We start from the raw sequence: 27,863 nt of genomic DNA on the forward strand, positions 1-27,863 counted from the left end.
TTAATCTTGACATGAATGTAGTGAATGACAATAACAGATGTACAAGTATTACACAAATACAGCAACTAGTGACATGCACATATGTTACATATTTGAATTTAAGACTAGTGTTTCTCATTCAAGTGTGCATCCACAGCCAGTGGGTGCATCAAATTAAATATGGGGCACCACAGCATCTTATTTAATATGATGAGCCCATTGGTCATGGACATACACTTGAGCATGAAATGCTTGTCTTATGTTCAAAGATATAATATGTACACATAACACTAGTATCTGTATTTGTGTACTACTTGTACATTTGTTATTGTCATTCACTAAATTGATGGTGAGCATTCACCATATTGATGTCAATATTAATAAAGTTGCATAGGTACACCCACATATAAAATGTGACACACCTACTGATTGTGCTCTCAGGAGCTCAGCATTCATTTATTGGGTATGTGCTTAGTGACCCCAGGGTTCCTGAGTGGGGCTGGTAAATGCCACTAGTCCACTGTCACCATAAGCTCTGGGCATGCTTCAGTGTGTGGCACAGTGGTGGAACATTGTTGTCACAGGGAACGGGTTTCTTGGCTTGGCAGCTAGGATTGTAAGGATGATAACAACCTCTATAAAAAAAATTCCTCAATCTCAAGGTCATGCTGTGCGCTGGTGTGATGCATGGCTGTTGAAGTGGAACAGTTGTTAGTGGGTAGCCTCTGGGGAACCTGCTGCACCTCAGTTTATAAGGCTTTCTCAGGCATGCACGGTCTGTCTGAGTGAACTCTTGCTTCCCTAGCTGCTCATGGGGCTGACATGGACCCTTCAAAATTTTTCATTCCTCCTCCCAGTAGAAAGGGTGGGCAGCTGGAAAGGTACCAACACCAAGTCTAACAAGAGGGCTTACCAATCCTCTTGATTCAGTCACTAGTAACAGAATTCATACTGTTTGTCAGAATATGTTTATTACAGTTAAAAGAAAAGAGGATAATTTCACTAAAATTTCTCCATTTTTACATACATAGAGAGCATTACTGGAAACTTAAAATCTGCTAAGCACATGTACAATAGGACTCTGTTGGTTGAAATATCTAGCTCCCAACAAGTAAAGAACCTTCAAAAGCCCAATGCCTCAGGGGGTATGCGATAGAAACTGAATTGCACAACACCTTGAACTACAGCAAAGGTGTTGTGACTTGCAGGGATCTAGTTAACATTTACCAAGAAGAAATGAAAGTTTAGTTGTCCCAGGAAGGCATTATCAACATGCAAAATGGTATGAAAAGGGTGTATGGTGATCTTGTCAAATCAGACTATTTTATGCTTACTTTTAACAGTATGAAACTTGCAAAGAATGTCAAGACAGGTTTCCTATACCTAAGTGTATGATCTTATTTCCCAAAATGCAGTGTTTTAAATGCCAGCACTATGGGCACACTATTCTTGTTTGTAAAGGAGAAGCTACTTGTCGCAAATGTGATAAAGCTACCAATGACAGAGTTGGTTGTTCCTTTCCTCCAAAGTCTGTCAACTGCTCTGGGGATCACCCTGTTTGGAGTAGAGACTGCAGTGTTCTCCTTGAAGAATGGAAGATCCAGGAGATCAACACAATAAAGCACATCCTGTATGGTGAAGCCAAAAAGCTATGTAAGTCCATACAGCCACCCATATTTGTTGCCTCTTTTGTTTCCATTCTCAAACAGCCAGTCCAGAAAACTTATGCTGCTACACAAACAGGAGTTGCTAGTGTCAGAGCTAGTACCTGTGTTTGTCAATGTACTTGTGCTGATGTAGTTCATTTGAAGCCTTCCCCTCCCCATAGAATTTGAGAAAAGGCCACAATTGTTACATCATGGAACTACCTGCCCAGCACTGCCACTGCCAGTACCACATTTTAAAGCACCTTATGCCCCTGTACTGCAGGAATATACACACTATCACAGGGATGACCTAACTGTGGAAAGTGCCAATGAAGGGATTACTGTTTTTGTGCATAATGCACAACACTCCTCTGTTCTCCACCTGGTTACTGACCTGCAAGCCATTGCTGTTGAGATTCGTGTGTGTTAGAGGTTCACTGTTTGCTCACTGTATCTACCTCCGCAAGATGCAGTGGCCTTCGAGGCTCTCACAGATCTTAGGGAACAACTCTCCCAGCCATTTCTCGTACTGGGAGACTTCAATGCCCATCATATTTTGTGGGGCTTGACCTCTGCTTGCCCCAAGGTCAGGCTCTGGAGGGCCTCATGAGATGTGCATCCTCAACACAAGTACACCCACCCATTTTTGTGCTGCTACTGGGTCATTCTCAGCCATTAACTTCTCTTTCTGCTCTCCAACTGTGCTGGCATAAGCTGTCACCAACACTCCAGGTGGCAAAGAAGCTGTGAAAAGATCGATAGCAGACACCGGAGCAAGCGAGCCTATCAGCAGAGAGGCCAAAGACAGACGCGCAAGAAACGGCCACCAACACCCTCGTGGCCACCAGTATTTATATCCCTGCTGCGGACTAGAGGGCCAGTCAGTCATCCAGTGAGTCAATGAGCCGAGTTGTCAGCTGCAGCCCAATGGGAGTCGCTGTCGCAGTTAGCTCAGCCTCTAGCTCAGAGTCAGTCAGCGCCTGGCGACCATAGTAGTGCACATAGCGGGACTTGTACTTTACCAGCAGTGAGGCTAATGTGGACTATTACAGAACATCTTGTACCACATGGGCTAGCTTAAGATAAGAAACTTCTTTTTCTGATTAATAAAGAACCCTATAAATATATGCATGCAGCTGTGTTATAGAAAGAGTAAATTGGCCACCAAACATCATTCTCTCCTTGCTTCCCATGGTGCAAGCCCACAGTGACGAGATGACACAAAACCAAACCTCAAAGACACTGTTTAGTGGGAAGTAAATGATGATCTTCAGGAGGATTTCTGTAAACATAGTCATCTACCAACAGCAGCAGTGCTGAAACAGGGGTGTCTCCTACAAGTGCCCGAAGACTGCGCTCAGAAGCTGGCAAAGAATTTTGCGCAAACTATTGCCAATACCAGCCTGAATCTGGCATTTTGTCACTATCATGTGACTGTAGAGAGGGGAAAGTTGAACTTCAGATCCAACAGTTCTGAGTTCACAACTATCCTTTCTCCGTGTGAGAGCTGGAATCGGTGCTGTCTGCGATTCATGATACTGCACCCAGTCACAACCAAATCCAGTATGGCATGTTTGCTGGCAGTATCAAAGGATATCCTCCTCGAATGTTTTAATCTTGTAAGGCAGACAGGTACCTTCCCCCACTCATGGAGAGAGGCAATTTTGATACCTTTACTTACACCATGAAAGGACCGCACAACTCCCAGTAGTTATTGGAGTATCACCACAACAAGCTGTATAGTAAAAACCATGGAGCAGAAGGTTAACCATTGTCAAGTCTGATTGTTAGAGACCAGGCAACTCCTCAGCCACTCTCAGTGTTGATTCTGGAGATTTTGATCCACTGTTGACAACCTGTCTCTTCTACGTGTGGCTATACAGCAGCCTTTCCTACGTAAACATCATTGCATCAGCATATTCTTTGACATCAGTAAGGCATGTGGTACTACTTGGAGACACAGTACTGCCGCACAACTGTATCAGTCGAACTTCTGTGGCAACCTCTCCATCTTCATACAGTCTTTCCTGTCTCAGCAGATTTTTAGGATCAGAGTTGGTTACAGGCTGTCAGATGGTTTTGAGCAGGAGAATGGTGTCCCTCAGGGCAGTGTTTTAAGTGTTAACCTCTTTGCAACAGCCATAAGTAGTATCACACCTATGGTAAGGAGTCCTGTACAGTGCTCATTTGTGGATGATTTTGCTGTCTCCTTTGCATCCTCCAATGTTGCAACAGCAAGCCATGAGTTGCAACTTACAGTATGGAGGTTGGAGGAGTGGGCTGCAAAGATGGGTTTTGGGTTTTCTGCAGATAAGGGTGTTTGTGTTCATCTTTATCATTCTTGTCATATTTTGATTTACCTGCCTTGCATATGAGGGACACCATTCCACATTTTAGAGACTCTGTGAGATTTTTAGGCCTCTTTTTTTTTTCTTCAAATTATCATGGTTTCCACGTCTGAGAGATCTGAAATCCCGGACCCTGAGGGCAGTAAACATCATAAAGTGCCTTAGCCTTAGGTCTTTGGGAGCAGACAGGCTCATCTGCTCAAGATTTATAGGGCTTTTATGTGTACACAATTAGACTATGGGTGCATGGTGTATGGACTGGTGATGCCTTCTTATTTCAAGATCATTGATGCCGTCTGCCACGAGGAGATTAGGCTGACCACAGGTGCATTTAGGACCAGCACCATACCCAGTCTCTGTGCTGAGGCTGCTGAACCATCACTTACGATATGACAGCAGCTCCTCATGGTGTGCCAGGCACACAAGTTCCTCACAGCACTGAATTCACCCACATACCATGCTGTTACTTATCCACCTCTGGAACACCTTTTCTCCCATTGTCCACAAACAAGAAAGCCATTTGCGATCCTTGTGTGGCATTTGCTGGAGTCACTTGAAGTGCAGCATGTCCAACCTTAAATCCAGGGTTTTAACCATCTGCCACCCCGGTTGCTGTAGAGAACCCGAGTCATTTTAGATTTACTGCAGTACAGGAGAGATTGCACTGCTGCTTCTTCTTTTAATGTAATATTTTCTGATGTTTTATATGAGTACCACAACTATGTAGCTATCTTTATGGGTGGCTCTAAACAGGGGACTCTGTTGGTTGTTCAATTGTTTTCCCATAGCAAGTCCTCAAGGTTCAACTGCTCAGCTACAATGAGTGGGGAGGGATGTATGTTTCTGTGTGGTACCAAGGTACATGAGTATTGCGGGGAACAAAAGGGCAGATCTAGCAGCCAAACAGGCTTGTCATGCTCCTCGGTTTATTTCAGCATGCCATCCCCCTGCAAGCTGTAGCCTCACTGTTGACATACAGTCTTGTGTCGTTAGGAGGACGAGTGCTGAAAGTGACAGACAGTAAACTCCATCTAGTGAATTCGGCAATGCAGCCATGACATGCCTCCTAGCTACGTCGACAGGGCAAGGTCTTCCTTACTCATCCTTGCATAGGCCTATAGTCATGATATGCAGAACTTCTTCCTTCAGCAAGACTACCCTCAAATGTGTGTTGCTTGTGGGGTACAGATCACTGTGTACCACATTTTATAGGACTGTGTTTTATTTTCCTATAAGCAGGCTGCAGCAGATTTTCTGATGGATCTGCCTTCTATTTTCAGTAAAGTTCAAATGAATGTGATTTGAGTTTTAAAGTTTTGTGAATTCCATAATATTTTTCCCAAGGTTTTAGGGCGATGGTTTTAATGTGTTAACAGGGTGACTGGCTCACCCTTTTTTTGGTGAGTGGTCAGCCAGTGCCATTTCCCAGTGCCATTCTTTTAGCTCATTTGTCATATTACTTGTGTTTTAATCTCACGTATAGCTACTTTTACTCTTTCATCATTGTTTTAGCACATATGAGATAGACTGATTGTGTGGTCAATTTGAGTGCATGAATGTGCAGCAATTTTAGAGATTTTATCCACATTCATTTGTTTTAATGACTATAAGGACACTGACAACCTCGCTGTGGAACACCCATAAGCTCAATATGAGTTGTGACACTAGTACCATCAGAAGTTTGCTGGTGCTGTTGGCTATCTTGACGCCCAGTTTGATTTTGACCTGCTAAGAGGCACGTATGGATTGTGATAGTCATACTGCAAACATTATGCCGGCCGCTGTGAGCAGTTCTAGGTGCTTCAGTCCGGAACTGCACTGCTGCTACGGTCACAGGTTCAAATCCTGCCTCGGTCATGGATGTGTGTGATGTCCTTAGGTTAGTTAGGTTTATGTAGTTGTAAGTCTGGGGGACTGATGACTTCAGATGTTAAGTCCCGTAGTGCTTAGAGCCATCAGAACCATCTGCAAACATTTTATAAAGCTTGTATTGCCATGTTGATGTTTATTATTAAGATCAGGCAGTTTCAGTGCAGATATGTTTGAATTCAAATAACTGATTTCTGTTAAATTTGAAATATTTACTGTAATTCCACTTTTATATCACTGTTCATTGACAACTATGTACTGTTTTTTTTTTTTTTTTTTGGCCTCATTAGGGCCTGCTTGGAAGTGAACCAGTTGGTTTGAAACTAGTTACCAAACATATGTACTGCAGCTGTTGACGGATTCATTAATAAAAGCTTCATAAAATACTAAAAAATGTTGAAACTGAAAAAAAATCTTTGTGGAAGATAAGAAATGAAGAAAGATAATGACTCACCTAAATATGAAATATGAGTATCACATAGAAACACAAATGAGCAAACCATTGCCACAGCTTCGATTCTTCTTCATTATAGGAACACACACCACCTCTTCCACTCCACCCTCCTGAAACAAATCTCACTCTTGCTATCACTTTTATTGTTTGTCAGAATGTATCATTTTTTACTTGTTTTTGTGTAATAAAACAATAATGACTTGTTTCAGTTTATTCATTATCTCTGCAAAATATCATACATTTTAGTGTTTAATAATAAATGTCATTCATTTACACATTATGTTTATTTTCCAGAGAATTTTTTATTTTCTTTGATTAGTTTGCACTAAATTTTGTGTTAAGTTAAAAATTAGTTTTAGTCAGTTGCATTACTGTGCATATGTTGCTGAATGTGCCTGCATTAGCACTTCAGCTTGTGGTCTCCATCACTCTCTAAATCTTGCACCTCTCTCCAACATGGAGCACAGACACGACCTTTGTTGAGTTTAGGTTCTGAAAAGATGTGAACAAAACAAGAACACAGGAGGACATCAACAAAAATAAGGTTTAAAAGAGAATTGCATTAGAGCATTAGTTATACTTCAAATTACTTTAGTATCACTCCGTAAGTATGGTGTGGAAAGTCCTGGCAGAATGTAAATAATTTATGACTAAAGGGAACAACTCACTGAATAGTAGAACCCAACAATCATGGCTGCCCCACTGTAACTGGTTACTGTGTTCCCACAGAAAGAATCTCGTTTCTTGTCAACCAACACCTCCAACCAGTTGGTCATAGGCTAGACACTGATATTAAAGATCTGAATCACTTCCTTCCCTGGCTCTTGACCATCCCCACCACATTACCACCTGGATCCCCACTCATCACTGTTGATACCATCTCCATATATACTAATGTTCCTCATGCCCATGGCCTTACTGCTATCAAACATTATCTCAACAATGTCATTCTGACTTCAAACCCACCTCTTCAGTCCTTATACATCTAAATAATTACAGCCTCACACATTAATACTCCTTTGAGGAGAAGATATATAAACAATTCTGTATCATGACCTTGGGCACTGAATGGCACCACCCTATGCCCATCTGTTTATGGATTATCGATAGGAAATCTTTCTAGTCCCCCAAATGCCTTGTTTGATTCTGTGTCACTGATGATGTCTTCATGATATGGATCCAAGGCCACTACTCTGTCCTTTCCAACCTCAACACCTTCTCTTCTATTTGCTTCACCTGGTTCTCCTCATCCTAATGTGTCACTTTCCTGGGTATTGATTTCCACTTCTCTGATAGCTCCATCTATATATTTCTGTCTACATCAAGACTACTAAACACCAACAGTACCCACATTTTGATAGCTATCATCCCTTGCACACACAAAAAAATCATTTTCATCCAGTCTGGCCACCTGTGGACAACATTTCTGCAGTGACAAGAATTTGCCTTGCCCAGTATGCTGAAGGCCTTAATAAGGCCTTCACAGACTGGCACTACACCAAAACCTAGTTCAGAAGCAGTTTTCCAATACCATATCCTCACACCCCCAAATCCTTTCACTACTTCCAAGAGCCAGCTGCAAAATCATGTCCTTCATCAACTATCTATTATTGTCTTCATATATCCATAATTGAAATGGATGACTTGGAACGTAAGCTGGTATAATATATGTTAAAGAATGACGAAATTCCTCCAGCTGTATTAGGGTGTTGGTTTTATTGGCAACTAGTTTCGATGTTGTTACTTCATCATCTTCCAGCCCATACTTGTTGACAGCAACTGTATGTGTCTAACACTAGTAGTCAGTAGTGAGATAGGCGTGTTCCATGTGAAAGGAATTTCATCATTCTTTAACATATCTATTATTGTGTATGGAAATGAGAGACATCCTACTGACAATCACTCCCACCCCTCATACAGTGGTATTCTGCAGCCCACATAGCCTATACAGTATTCTGGTCTATCACTATGCCACTCTCATTCTCAACCATTTGCCACATGGGTGATATACCTATGAAGGACCCAGGTGCAATACCTAAATGATTCACTCAGCCAGCACATTCTACTCCTGTCCCATCACAGGCTTATCCTAGCCCATCAGTGCCAGGGCCACCTGTGAATCAGCCAGGTTATGTACCAGCTCTTCTGCAACTTGTGCACATCATTTGATGTGGGCTTCACCACAAACCAACTGTCCAACTGTCCACCAGAATGAATGGCCACTGCTAAATTGTGGCTAAGAGCAGTGCTGACCATCCACTAGTGAAACATACTATTGACCACAACCGCCCCCCCCCCCCCTCCCCGTCCCCCACACACACACTTCATTGTCATTTGTCATCAAGCTCCCATTCCACAAAATTATGCGTTAAAAAAATATCCATATTCTGAATTTAAATATTGCAAAATACTTCTGCATTATATTCATTTATTAAAAATTCTAATATTGATAACATTTAAGAACTTGCACAAAATCTTTGAACACTAAAGAGAGTGTACATAATGAAAATGTCTTCAGGAGCAGGATATTTACACTATTGACCATTAAAATTGCTACACCAAGAAGAAATGCAGATGATAAACGGGTATTCATTGGACAAATATATTATACTAGAACTGACATGTGGTTACATTTCCACGCAATTTGGGTGCATAGATCCTGAGAAATCAGTACCCAGAACAACCACCTCTGGCCATAATAACGGCCTTGATACGCCTGGGCGTTGAGTCAAACAGAGCTTGGATGGCATGTACGGGTACAGGTGCCCATGCAGCTTCAACACGATACCACAGTTTATCAAGAGTAGTGACTGGCGTATTGTGACGAGCCAGTTGCTCGGCCACCATTGACCGGACGTTTTAAATTGGTGAGAGATCTGGAGAATGTGCTGGCCAGGGCAGCAGTCCAACATATTCTGTAACCAGAAAGGCCCGTACAGGCCCTGCAACACACGGTCATGCATTATTCTGCTGAAATGTAGGGTTTTGCAGGGATCGAATGAAGGGTAGAGCCACGGGTCATAACACATCTGAAATGTAACGTCCACTGTTCAAAGTGCCGTCAATGTGAACAAGAGGTGACCAAGATATGTAACCAATGGCATCCCGTACCATCATGCCGGGTGATACGCCAGTATGGCGATGACGAATACACGCTTCCAATGTGCGTTCACCGCGATATCGCCAAACACGGATGCGACCATCATGATGCTGTAAACAGAACCTGGATTCATCTGAAAAAATGACGTTTTGCCATTCGTGCACCCAGGTTCGGCGATGATTACACTATCGCAGGCACTCCTGTCTGTGATGCAGCGTCAAGGGTAACCGCAGCCATAGTCTCCAAGCTGATAGTCCATGCTGCTGCAAACATCGTCTAACTTTTCATGCAGATGGTTGTTGTCTTGCAAACGTCCCCATCTGTTGACTCAGGGATCGAGACGTGGCTGCACGATCCATTACAGCCATGCGGATAAGATGCCTGTTAATTTGACTTTGACTGCTAGTGATACGAGGCCATTGGGATCCTGCACGGCATTCCGTATTACCCTCCTGAACCCACCGATTCCATATTCTGCTAACAGTCATTGGATCTTGACCAGCGCGAGCAGCAGTGTTGCGATACGATAAACCGCAATCGCGATAGGCTACAATCTGACCTTTATCAAAGTCGGAAACGTGATGGTACGCATTTCTCCTCCTTACACGAGGCATGACAACAACGTTTCACCAGGGAACACCGGTCAACTGCTGTCTGTGTATGAGAAATCAGTTAGAAACGTTCCTCGTGTCAGCACGTTGTAGGTGTCGTCACCACCACTGCCAACCTTGTGTGAATGCTCTGAAAAGCTAATCATTTGCATATCACAGCATCTCCTTCCTGTCGGTTAAATTTCGCATCTGTAGCACGTCACCTTTGTGGTGTAGCAATTTTAATGACCGGTAGTGTACCTTCTATCAAAAGAATATGATTTTGTTTAAGAGACACTCTTGGTAACAGTCATTATGCTTGAAGTGCTAAAATCAAGTTTCATTTGCAGTCTTTCATTTACTTTACCAGCTGACTTGGAATACTATTTCAACTAGCTATATGCTCATGCTTTGCAATGGAAGTTAAAGAAGGGCCTTTGCATATCACAGCTGTTTAGAGTTCTGTGCCTCAGCTGGTAAAAACAGAACCCTTGTATGATCACTTTGTCAATAGACACAAATGAAGCACATCAAAAGAAGCAAAGCAATTTCATTAAATTTTTAATACACAAAGAAAAATCAGTAAATTTGTATATCCTAGCCAAGTAAATTCAATGTTAGTTTGTTTTCATAAAGATAAGATTACTGCGCGTAATTCTGTCATTGATGTTAAAAAAAAAAAAAAAAAAAAAAAAAAAAAAAAAAAAAAAAAAAAACTGACAATGTCATCTGTTGGTTCTTTGGTGTGCTAAAAAGCTAACAGTGCTGTCTGGTGTACTACACCATCAGTAAGGTAAACATCCAAACTACTAAGCTGAGCAAATTCCTAAAACTTTAAATTATATCTTTATTGTTTTATTTTTCCTTTTTTGTTATCTGACTTAGATGAAATAAAGCCATTTTGTTGCCTCAAGCTCTGCTCAAGTTGCCTGTGAAAATCCCATAAATATTCACTGAGTAGTTTTGGAGATTAGCATGTTCAAACAGACAAAAATTGCAGTTTTACAGTTTTACTCTTCTGAATCGCAAATTTTACTAATGTGTCTTAAAATCAATATTCTTAAAACTTCTTTTCACTCATTTCATAACAGAAAGATGCTTTAATAAATTACAGGGGTCCCCCAGTGATAGTTCGTCTTGGTGAACTGAATCTGAAACGTGATGATGATGGAGCACACCCTGTGGATTATCGCATTGTAGATATTGTGCGCCATCCTGAATATAAACCACCAAGCAAATACAATGACATTGCTCTGTTGCGTCTTAGTGACCGTGTGCATTTCAACAAGTTTCTACGACCTGCTTGTCTCTACACACATGACACTTTCTCAGTCAACAAGACAGTTGCAACTGGTTGGGGTAGAATAGATTATGGTAAGTAAATAAGTAAAAAAGCAATAAATTTAAAAAAATACACACTATCATAAAAATATGAGATTAAAAATAATTTAGCAGTTAATGTGGATAACTCACACACAATGCACTTATAATGAATTGCTCTGCATAATACTTGAAAAAGTATTACTTGGAAAAGTAACCATTTGTCATTTAATTCACAAGCACAAGAAGTTCCAAAACCCCATAAAAAAAAGTATTCTAAAAGATACCTGGAAGAACAAAGTGACGATAGTAACCAATGTCCAGAAAGCTCATCTAATCGTGCTACAGAGTGACAGAAATATATGCACCAATGTCCACAAGCTAATTTTGAAACCCACAGGACTGCTTTCCTTGTAGAAATCCAATGAATATCATTTATGACAGCTTAACATAGTTAAGTTTTATGGCAACACATATGCATGTGATATTCACATTACATGAGGGATTTTCAAGAGTGTTTTAGCTAACGAATGTGAACCCCAGATGTGTTACAGAGCTTGAGTAAGGTACTCTCACATTTCTTATGCTTTTATGTGTTTGATTTAACAATAGGTTGAATAATAATGCTGTACAAGCTGTGTACAAGTTGGAGAGTGATAATCATTGTTTCATATCAAGAGTGAAGTTCAGGAAGGCAGTGAAATGTCCCCGCCACTGTTCATCACCATCATGGATGGTATAATAAAGAACATCAAGAAATGTTTTGATTAACTTAATGCAGTTGCCTTTTGCTGATGATGTCATGATCTGGGGTGAAACAGAAGAGGAAGTTCAGACCCGACTCACTGATGGAAATCTCAGTTCCAGGGGTAAAACCTTCACAGACCAAAACAGTGGTGATGGCAGTCAGCAGGGATGGGCACCCCTCAAGTGTGAAACTAGGAGACCACCACATAACATCTGTGGATAATTAGTTTTCCATACCTCAACAGTATAAATGCCAAGGATAATTTGATTCAATCAGAGATTACCAACAGAGTGCAAAAGGGTGCTGAATTCGACCAACAAGTGAGAATGTTTTTATTGGTATGACGAGATCCATAAAAAGCAAAATTATGTACTTTCAACAGCTTCTTTTACTAATATTGGTCTATGGCATTGAAGCATGCACCAAGAGAGAGTCAAATGGTTTTCCATAGATCCACTATTCAGAGGACCTAGATGGATAAGTTAAGGAATATGGAGGTGAGAAAGAAAGTTGAAATTAAAACATCCCTTTTAGACTAAATGAGCACATCCGTACTGTGGTGGTGTGGGCATGTAGTGGAGCCTACAAGAAAAACCCAAATAAATATGGAAAGAGAGGTGGAATGAAAATGTCCTGTTGGAAGTCCCAGAACCCACTGCCTGGACATGATCAAAGAAGGCCTCACTGCCACAGGAAGGGCCTTGGATGATATTTCCCATGACACATTATACATAGTCTGAAGGAAATGGAAGAGGCTCATTAACAGTACCCCCAAAACTGGAACTGAATGACAATGGATGAATACTGTCCACATTTACAAATTTGTATTGCATACTTTGGCAGCCATGCTAGTACAACCAATAACTGATGTCTCCTCTTGTCATTAGATCCATTCCTTAAGTTAAAAATACTGTTAAATTCTTCAAATTTGTATTGTTACTTTTCATCTAGACTGACTGGCATACTGTCTAGTGGTAAAGATCATGATAAATGCTACACAGGGAATGTAAGTATGAATGTTCTCGTCTCCAGATTTTTTTATGTTCAGTAGCATCATTGAATGAGGATCTTGTACATGGGTTCCTATACTTCATATGCCCTGTTATACCATCAAGTCTCTGATATATTTTGAAACACATTGTCCAAAAAGCAATTAGTTTCATTACTGAGAAAAGTAGCACCAATGCATAAAGTCTAACATTTGACAAACTAATGATTTTATCATCTCTCATTCCCTGTGGCTGTACTGGAAACACATACACAAAACTTTACAAAGAGTATTATCTATAGGTTGATTGTTTAAGTGACATCTTGGAATACCATGTGTTGGACTATATTAGACTGTAGGATGCCATGGTTCAACACATTTACAAAACAATCATACATATCTTTCATTTTGTAGCTGTCTCTTGAAATTTCAGATGAATTCTCTGCATCATCTGACTGCATATGAATCTTAAATGTGGAGGGTACTGTTCTACCGTAGCATAAAAATTTACATCTATATCCAAATTCATGTTCTGCAAACCATGTTACAGTCTCTGGTGGGATCTACAGAATGTGATAAATGAATTAATTAGCCCATCAAAAAGGATGACATTTAGGGATAAAGAACAAGTGAATTTATATATTAACAGACAGAAGCAGTTATTAAATATCAGGTTTCTATCACATCTCCCTTTTTTATATACAACTGTAACAAAAATCCAAATACATAATAAACAAATTAAGTTGCTGGTCCTTTATATGAATATAATGTTGGAATTGAAAATATATTATACCTGCTATCAATTACATTGTGTTTACTCAGGCTAGATTTTAACACAGTTCAATGCATAGGGAATATACTACTGTGAAAAAAATCTGCGCCTCTGTTTTACGTTAAACAACTCCTGTTTATCTCTTATTTGATAATAGCTACATGATGACAATTTGTTTAGCAACAGCTCCTCTGTTAATTATACCTGGAAAGAACCCCAGATGGAGAAATAATACTCAAGAGTCAATCAAATGAGGGTTTCATGAGCTACCTCCTTCGTGAATGTGTTGTATTTCCTTGGGATGCTTATGGCATGTCTGTGTGGCCTCTTGTCTTTTTTAGAAATACTTTTATGTTGTCTCTTCACCTTACATCAAACCAGATTTATATGTCTAGGAATTTTACATTTGCAAATATTTCCAATAAGTGATTACTGCTGGTGTAGTTTCTGCATGTTGACATACTATACATTACATCTGTTTGTGTTGAGAGTCAGTTGTAAGTTCCTGAATCAAGCATTGGTCCTCTGTAGGTCTTCCTGTATTTTGCTACAATTTTCTTTCTTGGAACCTCCCTGTCTACAACAGAACAGCTTTGTGGAGTTTCTGATGTTACATTTACAAGACTGTTAAAGTTGGACAAAGCTCCAGGGCCCAACAGAATCTCTATCAGATTCTGTAACAGACTTGCAACTGAGTTAGCCCTTCTTTCAACCATAATGTTCTGCAGATGCCTCAAACAAAAAAATCATGTGCAGTGGTGGGAATAGAGCACATATACCACTCATCCTGTTGACAGCAGAAGTGAGACACAAAAGTACTGTCCAATATCAGTGACATCAATTTGTTGTAGAATCTTATAATACAGGGTGTCTGGGCTAAACATATAATAATATAAACTGCAATAACTTGAGAAGTAATTGATGATACATTTCTAAAGTATCATAACTCAAAATATTTATTTACACACCTAATATACCTTGAGATGCAGGCCATTAGTGGCGCAACAGACATCTAACCTGTATTCCACTGCTCTCGAAGTGTTTTGCAGTATTTTAGGTGTAACATGTTCAATAGCTGCACAAATGTGATGGTGTCGATCTGGTACACTTGATTCTTGATAACACCACACAGCAGAAAAAGAAAAATAAAGTGGTGCAATGTCTGGGCTTCTAGGCCATGAACTACCTATGCCAATCCAGCAATATGGGAGTTCATGATCCAAGAAATCCCTCACAGTGTTCACCAAATGGCATGGTGCACCATTCTGCTGAAAGATCATCTCATGAGGAAGGTGTGGCACAGCATAAAGCTCCAATATGTCTATTTGTATTGCTGCATTAACTGTAGGCTATGTGAAGAAGAATGGAACTACAACTCTGTTCTTCAACAATTCACACCACACATTGACTTTTGGGGGAGTCTGGTTTGCACTCTACCACTACTTGGGGGGAGGGGGGGGGGGTGGTTCAGTTCCCCACATGTGGCAATTGTGAGTGTGTACCGTACCGGAAGTGTAGAATTTAGTGTCGTCCAATAAACAGACAAAATCAAGGAATGGCTCATTTTCATCCATTTTCACCAGAATTACCTTCATGAATGCCTACTATTATGGCCTGTCCTCGGGCTATATTTTGTGACAAAGCTGCAGTTTGTATGCCTGTAGACACAACCTCTTCTGGATGACATTATGTACTGTCAAATGGGCTAACTGTCTACGTGCTTGTCACATTGACTTACAAGGGCCCCACTGGAAGGATGTACAGCTTAATTCAATAGTAACTTCTGGTACTGTGTGCTTGGCAAGGTGGCCTAACATCGAAAGCAAACACTGAGTTTGCCAAAGTTGCTTGTCGCATTACTTGATTTTTACATAACTGGGAAAATCATCAGTTGGTCTCAGTCCATACTCTCACTGGAAACACTGTTGTTCCAGTGTAACAGACTTTAGCTCCAAGAAAGAAAGCACACCAAATATCTTCTGCTATGGAGTACACAAGGCTACTGACATTCATTTATGTGAACAAAGCAGTTACATGCATGCACACACTGTACCATCTGCCACAAGCAAACACAGAAACATTGAGAGTTACCATACTTGTAGGAGGAAACCAACAATAAGTATCTCAATTAGGTCTCAAGTTATTATATTTTACATTATTAAATGTTTACTAAGTCATCCTGTCTGTTCTGAGATCAAATCTAATGAGGTATCTTTAATAGAATGACCTCCTCCATGCCAACCAGCAAGGATCCTGAAAATATCAATAATATCCAACCAAACTTATGCTTTTCTCACATGACATCCTGAAAGCCACAGTTCAAGGCAGTTGGATAGAAGCAGAATTTCTTGTCTTCCAGAAATCGTTTGACTCCATAGCACACGTGCACTGATTATTGAGAGAATAATTGTATGGAGTATGTACCTTGTATAGATCCCCTAATAAATGGCTTCGAAGACTGTTCTCAGGTCGGGAGGAGATAACGCATACTACTTCTAGTAACAGCATCCCCCTTAATGCACCATGGTGTCCAAACCAATTTTCAGGTTGATGACTGCTATTCTACTATGTAAGTTTATGCAAATCTCAGTAATAAAACACTACAACAATAATTGAAGTTAATATTGATGCAAACTAGTAAAGTATTTGCTTGGAAGAATATTCATGATAGCTTAAATCTGATTACTGGATCACAATCTAAAGTTGAACCTTTGCCTTGATTTTACTCTACATTTCATGGGCATCTGATACCAGACATCATTTCAACCGAAGTGCAACACGGTTAGAAGCACTCAACAGAGAGCAGAGTTCTACATTGTTATTATTGTGTCAAGCCTTTGAAAGTTAGATATCATTTGTTTCCTGTTTGCTAGTCCATTTTACAGTGTTAATCTACAAACATACCTAGTTATAGCTATCTTCTTTGGATACAGAAACTGCTATTGTCTTCACACATACATGATATTTAATAATAAAAGAATCTTTCTGATTTTTTTACCTGTCAATGGGAATAAAGTAAAAAATCATACCTAAAATGCCTTACTGTCAGAATTTGTTGTAATTTCTGTTGCTTTTGTACCTTGCAGCTGAAAAACCAAGTGAAACTTTGCTGAAAGTGGTTCTTGATATAATAGATAACAAAGTGTGCAACAACTTATGGCAAAGTGGTGTCAAGATCAGTTCTCTGCCTCGTGGAATAGCTCCGTCAATGATGTGCGCTGGTGTCCTTTCAGGAGGCAAAGACACTTGTCAGGTATGGTACTAGAATATGTTTTACAACTGCATGTGAGAATCTTCAGAATCATGTAATCTTTTATGTTTAATTTATGTAATAAATCTTCTACATCTATAGCTACACTCTGCAGACCACCATTAGATGCATGGCAGAGGGTACATCCCAGTGTACCACTAACTAGGATTTCTTCTAGTTCCATTCATGTATGGAGTGTGGGAAGAATGATTGTTTGAATGTCTCTGTGCTTGCAGTAATTATTCTAATCTTATCCTCACAATCCATATGTGAGTAATATGTGGGGGATTGTAGTATATTCCAAGAGTCATCATTTAAGGCTGATTCTTGAAACTTTGTTAACAGTCTTTCTTGGGATAGTTTACGTCTATCTTCAAGAGTCTACCAGTTCATTTCCTTCGGAATCTTTGTGACACTCTCCCATGGGTCAAACAAACCAGTGACCATTTGTGCTGCCCTTCTCTGTATACATTCAATATCCCCTGTTAATGCAACACACTTGAGCATTATTCTAGAGCTGGTCCCAAGAGTGATTTGTAAGTAATCGCCTCCGTAGACTGATTGCAATTACCCAGTTATTCTACCAATAAACCAAAGTCTACCACCCGCTTTACCTACAACTGTGCCTATGTGACCATTTTGTTTCATATCCCTACAAAATGTTACACCCAGGTATTAGTACGAGTTGGCCGATTCCAACACTGACCCATTGGTATTATTGTCATAGGATACTATGTTTTTTCATTTTGCAAAGTGCACAGTTTTACATTTCTGAACATTTGAAGCAAGTTTGCAATCTTTGGACAAAGATCTGCAGGAATATTTATGCAGCAGCTTCTTTCAGATAGTACCTCATCACAGACAACTGCATCATCTACAAAAAGTCTGAGGTACTATTAATATTGTCTGTAAGGTCATTAATATACAACATGAACAGTAAGGTTCCCAACAAACTTACCTGGGGCACACCTGAACTTAATTCTACAGCTGACGATGACTCTCCATCCAAGGTAACCAACATATAAATGAACAGAAAATGCATGATAGGTAACGATTCCCTCCTACACATATCTTTAGACTTTTTGTTCAATGAGTGAACAAATTAACACTTAGTTACTATTTCATGTAGTCATCTGCAAAAAGTTTTATTGTGTACTATCTAAGTAGATGAAAAAAGAACCCTTCTTCCAGGTACCATAAAACACAGGTATAAGTAAAGGGCAATGCCAATACTAACTTCCAGAATCAGAAAGTTCTCTATCTGATGAGGCAGTGAGGAAAGAGGAGGAGGGGGTGGGGGTGAGAGGGGAACAAAACTACTCATGGATTTGCTGGTAAATTTCCTGGTACCCCTTAAATACATTTCTGGCCATTGAAATTGCATCACCGTGAAACAACATGTAACAAATGTCACGTGTACTCTATGCCTGGATATGCAGATAAGCTACATCTACATTTTAGTGCAACCACATAAGATAGGTAGGAGTAACACTGTCTACATTCTGTACATAAGGAAGGATTACACAGCAGGTTTCTCATTTTGAAATTTCATTTAAATGCTGGTTGTTTATGAGAGGAATTCATTATGCCTCAAGCAAGAAGGAGAAACACGTACTATCATGTGTTGGAATTCGAATTTATCAGCAGCAGGATTGTGGTCTATCAAGACTGCTGTTTATTGATTCACAATATTACTTGTGTTGGACAGGGTGCAACAACTATCAGGCAAATATGGAATTGTGGGTTCAAGAGGGCCACACTTAACACTAAAGTGGGATGTCAGTGGCCCCACCTGAGAGAACAAATATTGTTTGTCAGCCATGCATTATCATAAAGCTGAGTCACATTCCTTGAGTCAGGAAATGGACTCTTTCACAGCAAGATAATTATCCAAACACACACACACACACACACACACACACACACACACACACACACACACAGAGCAATGACATCTGGAGTACCTTGGACTGTTAGCACAGTGAGGACTGCTGCACTTCTCTCAACACAGTGGGAGATAGATGTCCAATGACAACACCACAATAGGAGTGGCACCTCATCATCTTTTCAGACAAGTCTCAGTTCTGTGTACAGAATTACAATAGACAAAGCCATCTGTGGAGATTCTAAGAAGAACTAGTATTGCTAGATAGTGTTATCATATAGACCTGGCACCTAGCATCTGGTGTGATGACACAGAGATTTGCTGAGTACACAGCACAATCATCTCTGGTTTGCACAGCTGTTAATTTACACACCAGGTGTTACTTTTCTGAAGTATTAAGGCTGCTGTCTGCCACCTATCTGAAAAGTCTCTTTGATGTTGTCTTTCAACAAATTAACATAACACTCCATTTTGCCCATACTTTTCTGATCTACCCTGATATAGAGAATGTTTGGCTGTGGCCCTGGCCATCACATTCTCCAGATTTCTCTCCCACTGAAAACATGTAGTTATGGGTTGCTGAGAGACTGGCATGCCATCACTGGCCAGCCACTATGACTGATGAACTCCGATATAAAGCTGAAACAACATGGAATGAATATCTGTGTCTGTAATCCAAGCTTAGTTCAGCTCATTGCCCAGTTGAGTTAGAGCCATTGTTTCTAACATATGCGACATCTCCATTTAGTAAATTTTACACCCTGTATGCCTCCAGATAATATAGAAATTTAATCGTGTATTCTTCCTACTTACACTGTATATGCACAAGTGAAATTTCATTATTTCTTAGCCTTCCTGGCACATCAGTTTTAATGTCCAGCAGCATACTTGTACCATTTTTCTAAAAATGTATGTCTTCTTCCCTAATGTTTCTTCAGTGCACATCTTTCTTGACATTAGCAAATCATTTAGCATATGGATTGCCTTTTCTGCGGGTCTTGCTAAATGATTAATGATTCTCTTACAAGGTTTACTGTTGTCAGTTCTTGAGATTTTTCCAAAAAAGTTAATACCTTGTTTTGTATAATGTTTAATATTCTGCCACATGTAAGTGTAGTAATTAGTCTCTGTACAGTTAGCATGTATCATCTTTTTTTCTTGGTCCACAAGTTATTCCTGGAATCTTTTGCTCCTTTTTCTCTATCTCTTCAATATCTTTTGATGTTGCTAATGCCAGATATTCTGAAGCACACAAGGGATAAGATTTGATCACTGACTGGTAATATCTTAGTGTTATTTTAGTTGAAATTGCTGTCTTATTGAAGGTATTCCTCATTAGGAGGAAAGCTAGCTCAGCTTTTCTGACTCTTCCACAGTTTTCACTTTTGTGTACTCCATGCAGTTGTATGATATCATGAAGATACTAGAACTGGACAATCTTATCTACGGTTCCAAACATGAAAACAGATTTCATGCTTTTCTTGTCATTCATAATATACTTTGCCTTCCCAAATAATATCTGTAGACCTCTTTTTAATGCTATCTCCTCTGACTATTAACTTGTGTGATGAACTATTCAGCATCTTTTGATAATTATACAAGATTAAAACTTCCTGCATCCTATCTAATTTTGCCTGTAATATGTTATTCTTCAGGAATATTTTCTCCAATCTTTCATGACCTTATCCATAAAACTGTTGAAAAGTAATGGAGATATGCAGTTCCTTCATCTGAAGCCTATTTGTATTTCAGATCATTCCAAAATCTCACCTTTGAATTTAACTTTTGTAATCATGTATGTAACAATTTATTTTATTAACAGTAAGTCTCTTTATCTATAACTATTTCATAAAGTACATGCCTGTCACTAAAATCACAAGCTTTCAAGTCAACAAATGCAGCAATGTATTTCTTACTTCTAGCAGTTCCATCCTCCAGTAATGGTTTGAGAGTCTAGATCTGTTCTACATAAGATCATCCCTTCCGAAAATCAAACACACATTGATTGACTGATTATATGGTTTGCTTCTTTCTCTGGTAACAACAATGCCATTGAAACAGTCTTGCATATCCCTATTAGAGAGAGATACTCTGTTGTTGTTATGGTCTTCAGTCCAGAGACTGGTTTGATGCAGCTCTCCATGCTAATCTATCCTGTGCAAGTCTCTTCATCTCCGAATAAGTGTTGCAACCTACCTCCTCCTGAATCTGCTTTCTTTATTCATCTCTTGGTCTCCCTCTATGATTTTTATCACCCACTGCTTCCCTCCAATAGTAAATTGGTGATCCCTTTGTGATGTTCGCCTGCTTTATTTCTCCATTGATAGTCCTTGGTGTCAATATACTGCATTGTTATACTGGCTGGAAAATGGGGGGTGAAAATTCAACACTGACTACTGTAAATGATGTAGCTGACAGTTGCGTTTCACAGTTCTTTACTTGCACTGTTCACAACCCCCCCAATTTTATACAATTATATGGCCAGTTCACCATTGGTAAATGTTGAAAAGCCTCATTAATAGGTTACAGGTAACATCAGCATACTGCTTCAGTAGTTTGCTGTTGAATATCTATGAGCAGTAAAAACCTAACCACACAATTCAGAGTTCTTGCAGAATAATATGGTACATGTGACACTATTTGTCAAATTAACTAAACAGACATTGTCATTAATTGTTCTAACACATGGCCTATTTGTGTTACACTTATTCCACTGTTAAGTTGATGCATTGTTGTTAATCTAACTAATACATAATTCCTGTTTGAAAATCGGGTATGGACTGACTGTCTCAGGACCAAAAATCAGTCCTTTATATATCCTCACCATAATAGGCATTGAAACTATACATGTGCAATATTTAAGTTACAGAAATTACAATTAAAACATAACTTATTCAATTAACTGAATATATTGAAAAATTCCTTCTCTTTAACAGTTCCTTCTACCACAAGGCTTAGGCTGAATTATTTGTTTAAATAATGAAATTACCAGATATAGTTATACAAACAATACTTTTGACAAACCTGGTAATTATTCTGGAATTAATTAAGGACTGGCTTTGCTAATATGTTTTTGAATAGAACCAAATAAATATTTTGAGAATCCTAGTAGTTTTTCTTCCAAAAGTTTACAATTAGTACACAATCTATATTTGTTTATAAGTCAACAATAGAATTTAAGTCAGGAAAAAATTACTGATTTCATCCTACAACAAAAGTATTAACTAGGAATGGTCCAAATAAATTAGGAAATTAATTTACACAAAACTAAGCACAAAATTAGACCTGACGCTACATTCCTTAAGACTGAGGGCCAACCTTTCTCTTTTGTGGTAATGCAGATTATGCTCATGCATGTTAATGGTAATCAGGCAAAAATGAATTTAAGGAGGCAGATGGCAAAACAAGAGAGATCCCAGCTTGTTTTGTCACGTTACCCCCTCACTGGATTGACCAGATCTATATTGCAGACAGCTATCTAGGCAATTCAATCACCACAAATGACCCCACAATGTGGGTTTAACATTCTACACACAAAAGAATATTACATAAGAAATCTGCTTATCAAAAATTACAGTAAATATGTTTTCTCAAATTTCTACTTATATGAGCTGGCCATATGAAAATCCCCATACAAAATATTTACATATAGTGTATATCCACAAATTATATTTTTAATAAAAATGGGCATCTTCATCATTAGTGATGTCTTTTCCAGATAAAGAAAGATTAAATTCTAAGATACATATTACTTTACACAAATCCTGTCTTGCTTCAAAGAATAAATGATCTTGGGTTGCAAAACCTAAAAAATTGCACTGCGACCTGCAGTTCATTTTCAGACAGAAAATTTCACTTTTTCAATGTTTAGTATTTTGCACAAGTACTTTCTCTCTTTTAATGAGCACTAACATATTTTCTCATCAAGTCATCCATGTTTTCACCAAGTCCAAGTGGCAGTTAGTAAGGACATGCACTGCTATCAGTTCCCTTGGAGGTGGTTCTCCTTCGCCACAGTCTCAAACTGGTTAACATTGAAAGATTTGGGTTTCTTTTCCATTTGCAAAATCACTAAAATGCCATTTCCTGTTTTGAAATTCGCGCCATTTATGGACACATATCACCTCAATGTCCAAAATAGGTACATTACCTCTAGCAAAAACTCAAGATGTGCAGTAGGCTGGATTTACTAATCATTACATTATGAAAAAAGAATAGAGTAACGATCGCATAACTTAATTACTACTCAAATCAAAATTAAGGGGATGGAAGTTTACCAAATCATTGTTCTCCAACTCTGAGTACTACTCTCATTCAACCAGAAAATTTAATAATCACAAAATGTTACCGAATAGTTGACCTGTCAGAATATTCATGTCACTCTTGCACCACAGTTATCAGTTAATCAGCAAAATTACTTTTCTTCATTCCAGTATTACCACTTTAAGCTCATAATTCCTCAGAACACAAATAGAAGTTTTCAGATAACCTATAGATCTGATAATGCAGCATTATATGACTTGTACCTCACTAAAATATTGCTCTTTTTGTTAAGCTGCACAATATACACAATACCCAATGATGGCTAGTTCAAAAATAGATCATCAATATTGTTACATCACATTTGTTTGTATGCAGTTATCTTTTTCATTACTCAATCATGTCTGTCAGCTCCATTATTTCTTACCTCATTAGCTAGTGGAGTGCATTCTCTAAAAATATTCCTACTGCGGAAACAGGTTCCCTAACCATTAAGCCCCCAACATTATTCATTATTTCTTTATTGCTTCATTATCTACTAATTAAACACCTGCTCTACTTACCTAATTCAAAATTGATTCTACTGAAAAACACTACATAGTAACAGATCCTTAGGCTAAGGCAAACTTAACATCCATTACTGACCAGACAAAATCACTTAGAAAAACTATTATTTCACTGTAGTCCATCAAATTGCTTGAGATTCTAGCATGAAGGGCAACATACATACTAATCTTGCTTATTCTTTCCACACACATTACTCCAGGCAACTATGTTTGAATTTCTATTGCCCTAATGTTAGAAGAGGCTGTACCATGACGCACTTCTACAGGTAGTTAGTTATCTCCATATAGTGATTGCACTTAACACAAACACTTCTATTATACCACAATTGATATTAAGACCTAGTATTCAAGAGAGTTTTTACTACATATTGCCTCTGCTGCTACACCAAATTATTCTAATCTCACACTTGAGCTGATTACTTCAGATGTTAATTATAGTTTTCAGATGTTAATTATAGTTTTCAGATAGTCTGCACCTTCTCCTCCATGTATGCTGACACTTTTCATTTTCTATTTACCTTACATGTTTGCTTGACAGAGATTCTTTAACTATGACACCAATTTATTTTCATCATATTTCATAAAACCAGAACAAACACAGTATCACATAGATTTTTACCAAATACCACTGCTGTTTCCTTTTTTTTATATTGCCTTTTCTTCCATCCTCTTATGATTCCATTACGTATCACTAACATAACATAATGTATATAGATAACACTGGAGAAACCTTTTCTAAAATATTCCTATACTAAAGTATCCTGCTGTAAAAAATCACATGAAATTTGAAGATAGAATATTTCTGATTCACTTATAAATTACAGATAGGAGAAGAGTTTTACTGCCTTAGGAAACATGAAAAATGTGACAGATCGTTTGGGTAAGCATTATCACTACATAATTGAAGCCAACACAGAATGTTGAACCCACCACTTGGTACTTTCACAAGAAATGAGTCCCAAATATTATCAATGCTGAGATTCTGAATCAGCAAGAAATTGCACTCCAACAGCTGTCATGCCAATTCCACAGTTAATAGTACATCTCGTTTCACACTCTTTGAAAGGTTACCAGTAGCAACAATAATTTTTATTCCAGAAACAATCATGACTACTGTATTCTTAATAGACTCAAAAAATGTCTGTGAAACACTATTCAAATCACTACCATCTACATCATACCCCACTACAAGCCACCTAATGGTGTGGGGCGGAAGGTACTTTTGGTACGACTACCTGATCGCTCCAAACCTGTTCCACTCATGAACAGTGCGTGGGAAGAATGATTGTTGGTAAGCTTCTGCATTGGCTCTAATTTCTCGAATTTTTTCCTCATGGTCAATATGTGAGATGTATGTGGGGAGAAGTAAAATGTTGTATGACTCCTCCTGAAAAGTGCTGTTCCGAAATTTCAATAGTAAATCTCTCCATGATGCACAACGCATCTCTTGTAATGTCTGCCAGTGGAGTTTGTTTAGCATCTCCATAATGCTCTCTTGCCAGCTAAACAATCCTGTGATGAAATGTGCCACTCTTCGTTGGATATTCTGTATCTCCTCTATCAGTCCTACTGATTGAGATTCTAGCCTGAGGGGTAACATACATACAAATCTTTCTTATTCTTTCCACGCACATTATTACGGGCAACTATGTTTAAAGTTTTATTTCCTTAATGTTAGAAGAGGTTCCATACCAGACTGTTAATCACATTGACAATGAATGCAGGATTCGAGCCTATCACAGTACTGAAGAGGACTTCCTGCTAGCAACTCCATATGCAGTGTGCTGGATTTAAGGACTGGATATTCAGTTGTAAAGCCAAACTTAAGTTCCTTGTGTGCAAATATGTACATATGTATATGTAATTTGATTTTATGATATGTCTGTATTAGTCATAAGCTAAATAAATAAATCAGTCCTACCTGATAGTGATCCCAGATAGATGAACAATACTCAAGAATAGGGTGAACAAGTGCCTTATAAGCCACTTCTTTCATGGATGAGTTACATTTCCTTAAGATTCTTCTGATGAATGTGAGTCTGGTATCTGCTTTTGCCACTATTTGTTTTATGTGGTCATTCCTCTCAAGGTCGCTCTATATAGTTATGACTAGATATTTTATGGCAGACACTGTCTCCAGCTGTTCGTCATCAATAGTGTAGCTGTAAAGTAGTGGATTTCTTTTCCTATGTATGCGCAGTACGTTACATTTTTTATGTTCAGGGTCAGTGGCTAGAGCCAACACCATTCATCAATTCTCTGCAGGTCATTCTGCAAATTCTTACTATCTTCTGGTGTTGCTACTTTGGTGTAGACAACTGCATCATCTGTGATAGCCTTAAACAGCATTTGGCACTTTCTACTAGATCGTTTGTATATATCGTAAAACAGCAATGGTCCTATCTCACTTCCCTGTGGCACTCCGGATATTATGTATACATCTGTCAATTTTGTTCCATTAAGAATGACGTGTTGAGTTCTGTCTGCTAGAATGTCTTGAATCCAATCGCAAGTCTGCTCAGATACACTGTAATCTCATATGAAACAGCAATGCGGGACAGTGTCAAATGCCTTACTAAAATCAAGGAACATGGCATCAACCTAAGTGCTGGTGTCCACTGTGCTGTGGACCTCATGGAGGAACACAGCGAGCTGAATTTTGCAGGATCCATGTTTGCGAAATCCATGTTGAGTTTTATAGGGGAGATGTTAATTTTCCTAAAACGTCATAGTTCTTGAGCTTAAAACGTTTCCCAGAATTCTATAACAGACTGTCGTCAACGATATAGGTCTATAATTGTGTGGATCTGTCTTACCGCCTTTCTTAAAAATGGGAATGACTTACATTTTTTTACAGTCATTAGGTACTTTTCATTGCTCAAGCTATCTACAATAAATTACTGCTAGAAGGGCAGCAAATTCTTTTGCAAAATCTTTACACAATCTTATAGGCATCTCGTCTGGTCCTGATGCCTTTCCATTACTAAGTGACTATAGCTGCTTTTCAATTCTGCAATGAGTTATCTCAGTATCTGCCATTTTGATGTTTATATGATGATTTAAAGGAGGTCCAGTGTTACAATCTTCCATGGTGAAACAACTTCAGGAGACCGAATTCAGTATTTTGGCCTTCTCTCTGATATCTTCCATTTCAGTTGCTGAGAGAATGACTAGATGATTTTGGTTCAAATGGCTCTGAGCACTATGGGACTCAACTGCTGTGGTCATAAGTCCCCTAGAACTTAGAACTACTTAAACCTAACTAACCTAAGGACATCACACACATCCATGCCCGAGGCAGGATTCGAACCTGCGACCGTAGCGCCTTTAACCGCTCGGCCACTCCGGCCAGCACTAGATGATTTTGACCCACTTACTGATTTTACATATGACCAAAATCTCTTAGGGTTTTTACTCATGTCGGTTGTCAGCATCTTGCTTTCAAAATCATTGAGTGCTTCACTCATTGCTCTCCTTACACTCATTTTCACTTCGTTCAGCATTTGTTTGTCAGCTAGGTTTTTACTTCTCTTGAATCTGTGGTGAAGTGCTCTTTGTTTACTTAGCACTTTTCTATCACAGCTATTAAACCATGGTGGATCTTTCCCATCCCTTAAAAACCTTACTCAGAAAATACTTGTCTATGGTATATTCAATGATGCCTTTGAATTTTTTTCCACTTGCTCTCCACATCTTCATCCTCATCACCAAATATTTGATGCTGGCTGCTGAGGTTTTCTGAAATTTGTATTGTGTCACCCTTCTTGAGGAAACATTCCTTGCAGGACCCGTTGTCATAGATGCTGTCACAGCCTTGATCACTGATACCTTCCTCTACGTTGACTGACTCGATAAGGTCAGGTCTGTTTGTTGCCAGGAGGTCTAAGATGTTACCCTCATGAGTTGGTTCTCTAACTATCTGCTCAAGGTAATTTTTGGACAAGACATCCAGAACAATGCCACACAAATCCCTGTCTCTGGCACCAGTTTTGGTGGCATAACACTCGCAATCTATATCTGGCAAGTTTAAATCACCCCCTATTAACTATCCCATTTTGATTTAAATTGGTCATGGATGTTAACATATG

At 38.9% G+C, this 27,863-nt stretch overlaps 1 protein-coding gene across 2 annotated transcripts in view; it reads left to right on the forward strand.

The window, feature by feature from the left end:
* Positions 1 to 27,863, forward strand: part of LOC124613199 (serine protease snake-like) — a 275,095-nt gene that overhangs the window by 244,500 nt on the left and 2,732 nt on the right. For both annotated transcript variants that reach the window (XM_047141860.1, XM_047141861.1), the window contains exons 6-7: positions 11,101 to 11,360; positions 16,901 to 17,067. In XM_047141860.1, coding sequence (XP_046997816.1) covers positions 11,101 to 11,360; positions 16,901 to 17,067 — 427 coding nt within the window. The remainder of the gene's footprint in view (positions 1 to 11,100; positions 11,361 to 16,900; positions 17,068 to 27,863) is intronic.

The sequence above is a fragment of the Schistocerca americana genome, chromosome 4 (genome assembly GCF_021461395.2).
Source record: "Schistocerca americana isolate TAMUIC-IGC-003095 chromosome 4, iqSchAmer2.1, whole genome shotgun sequence".
Taxonomy (NCBI): domain Eukaryota; kingdom Metazoa; phylum Arthropoda; class Insecta; order Orthoptera; family Acrididae; genus Schistocerca; species Schistocerca americana.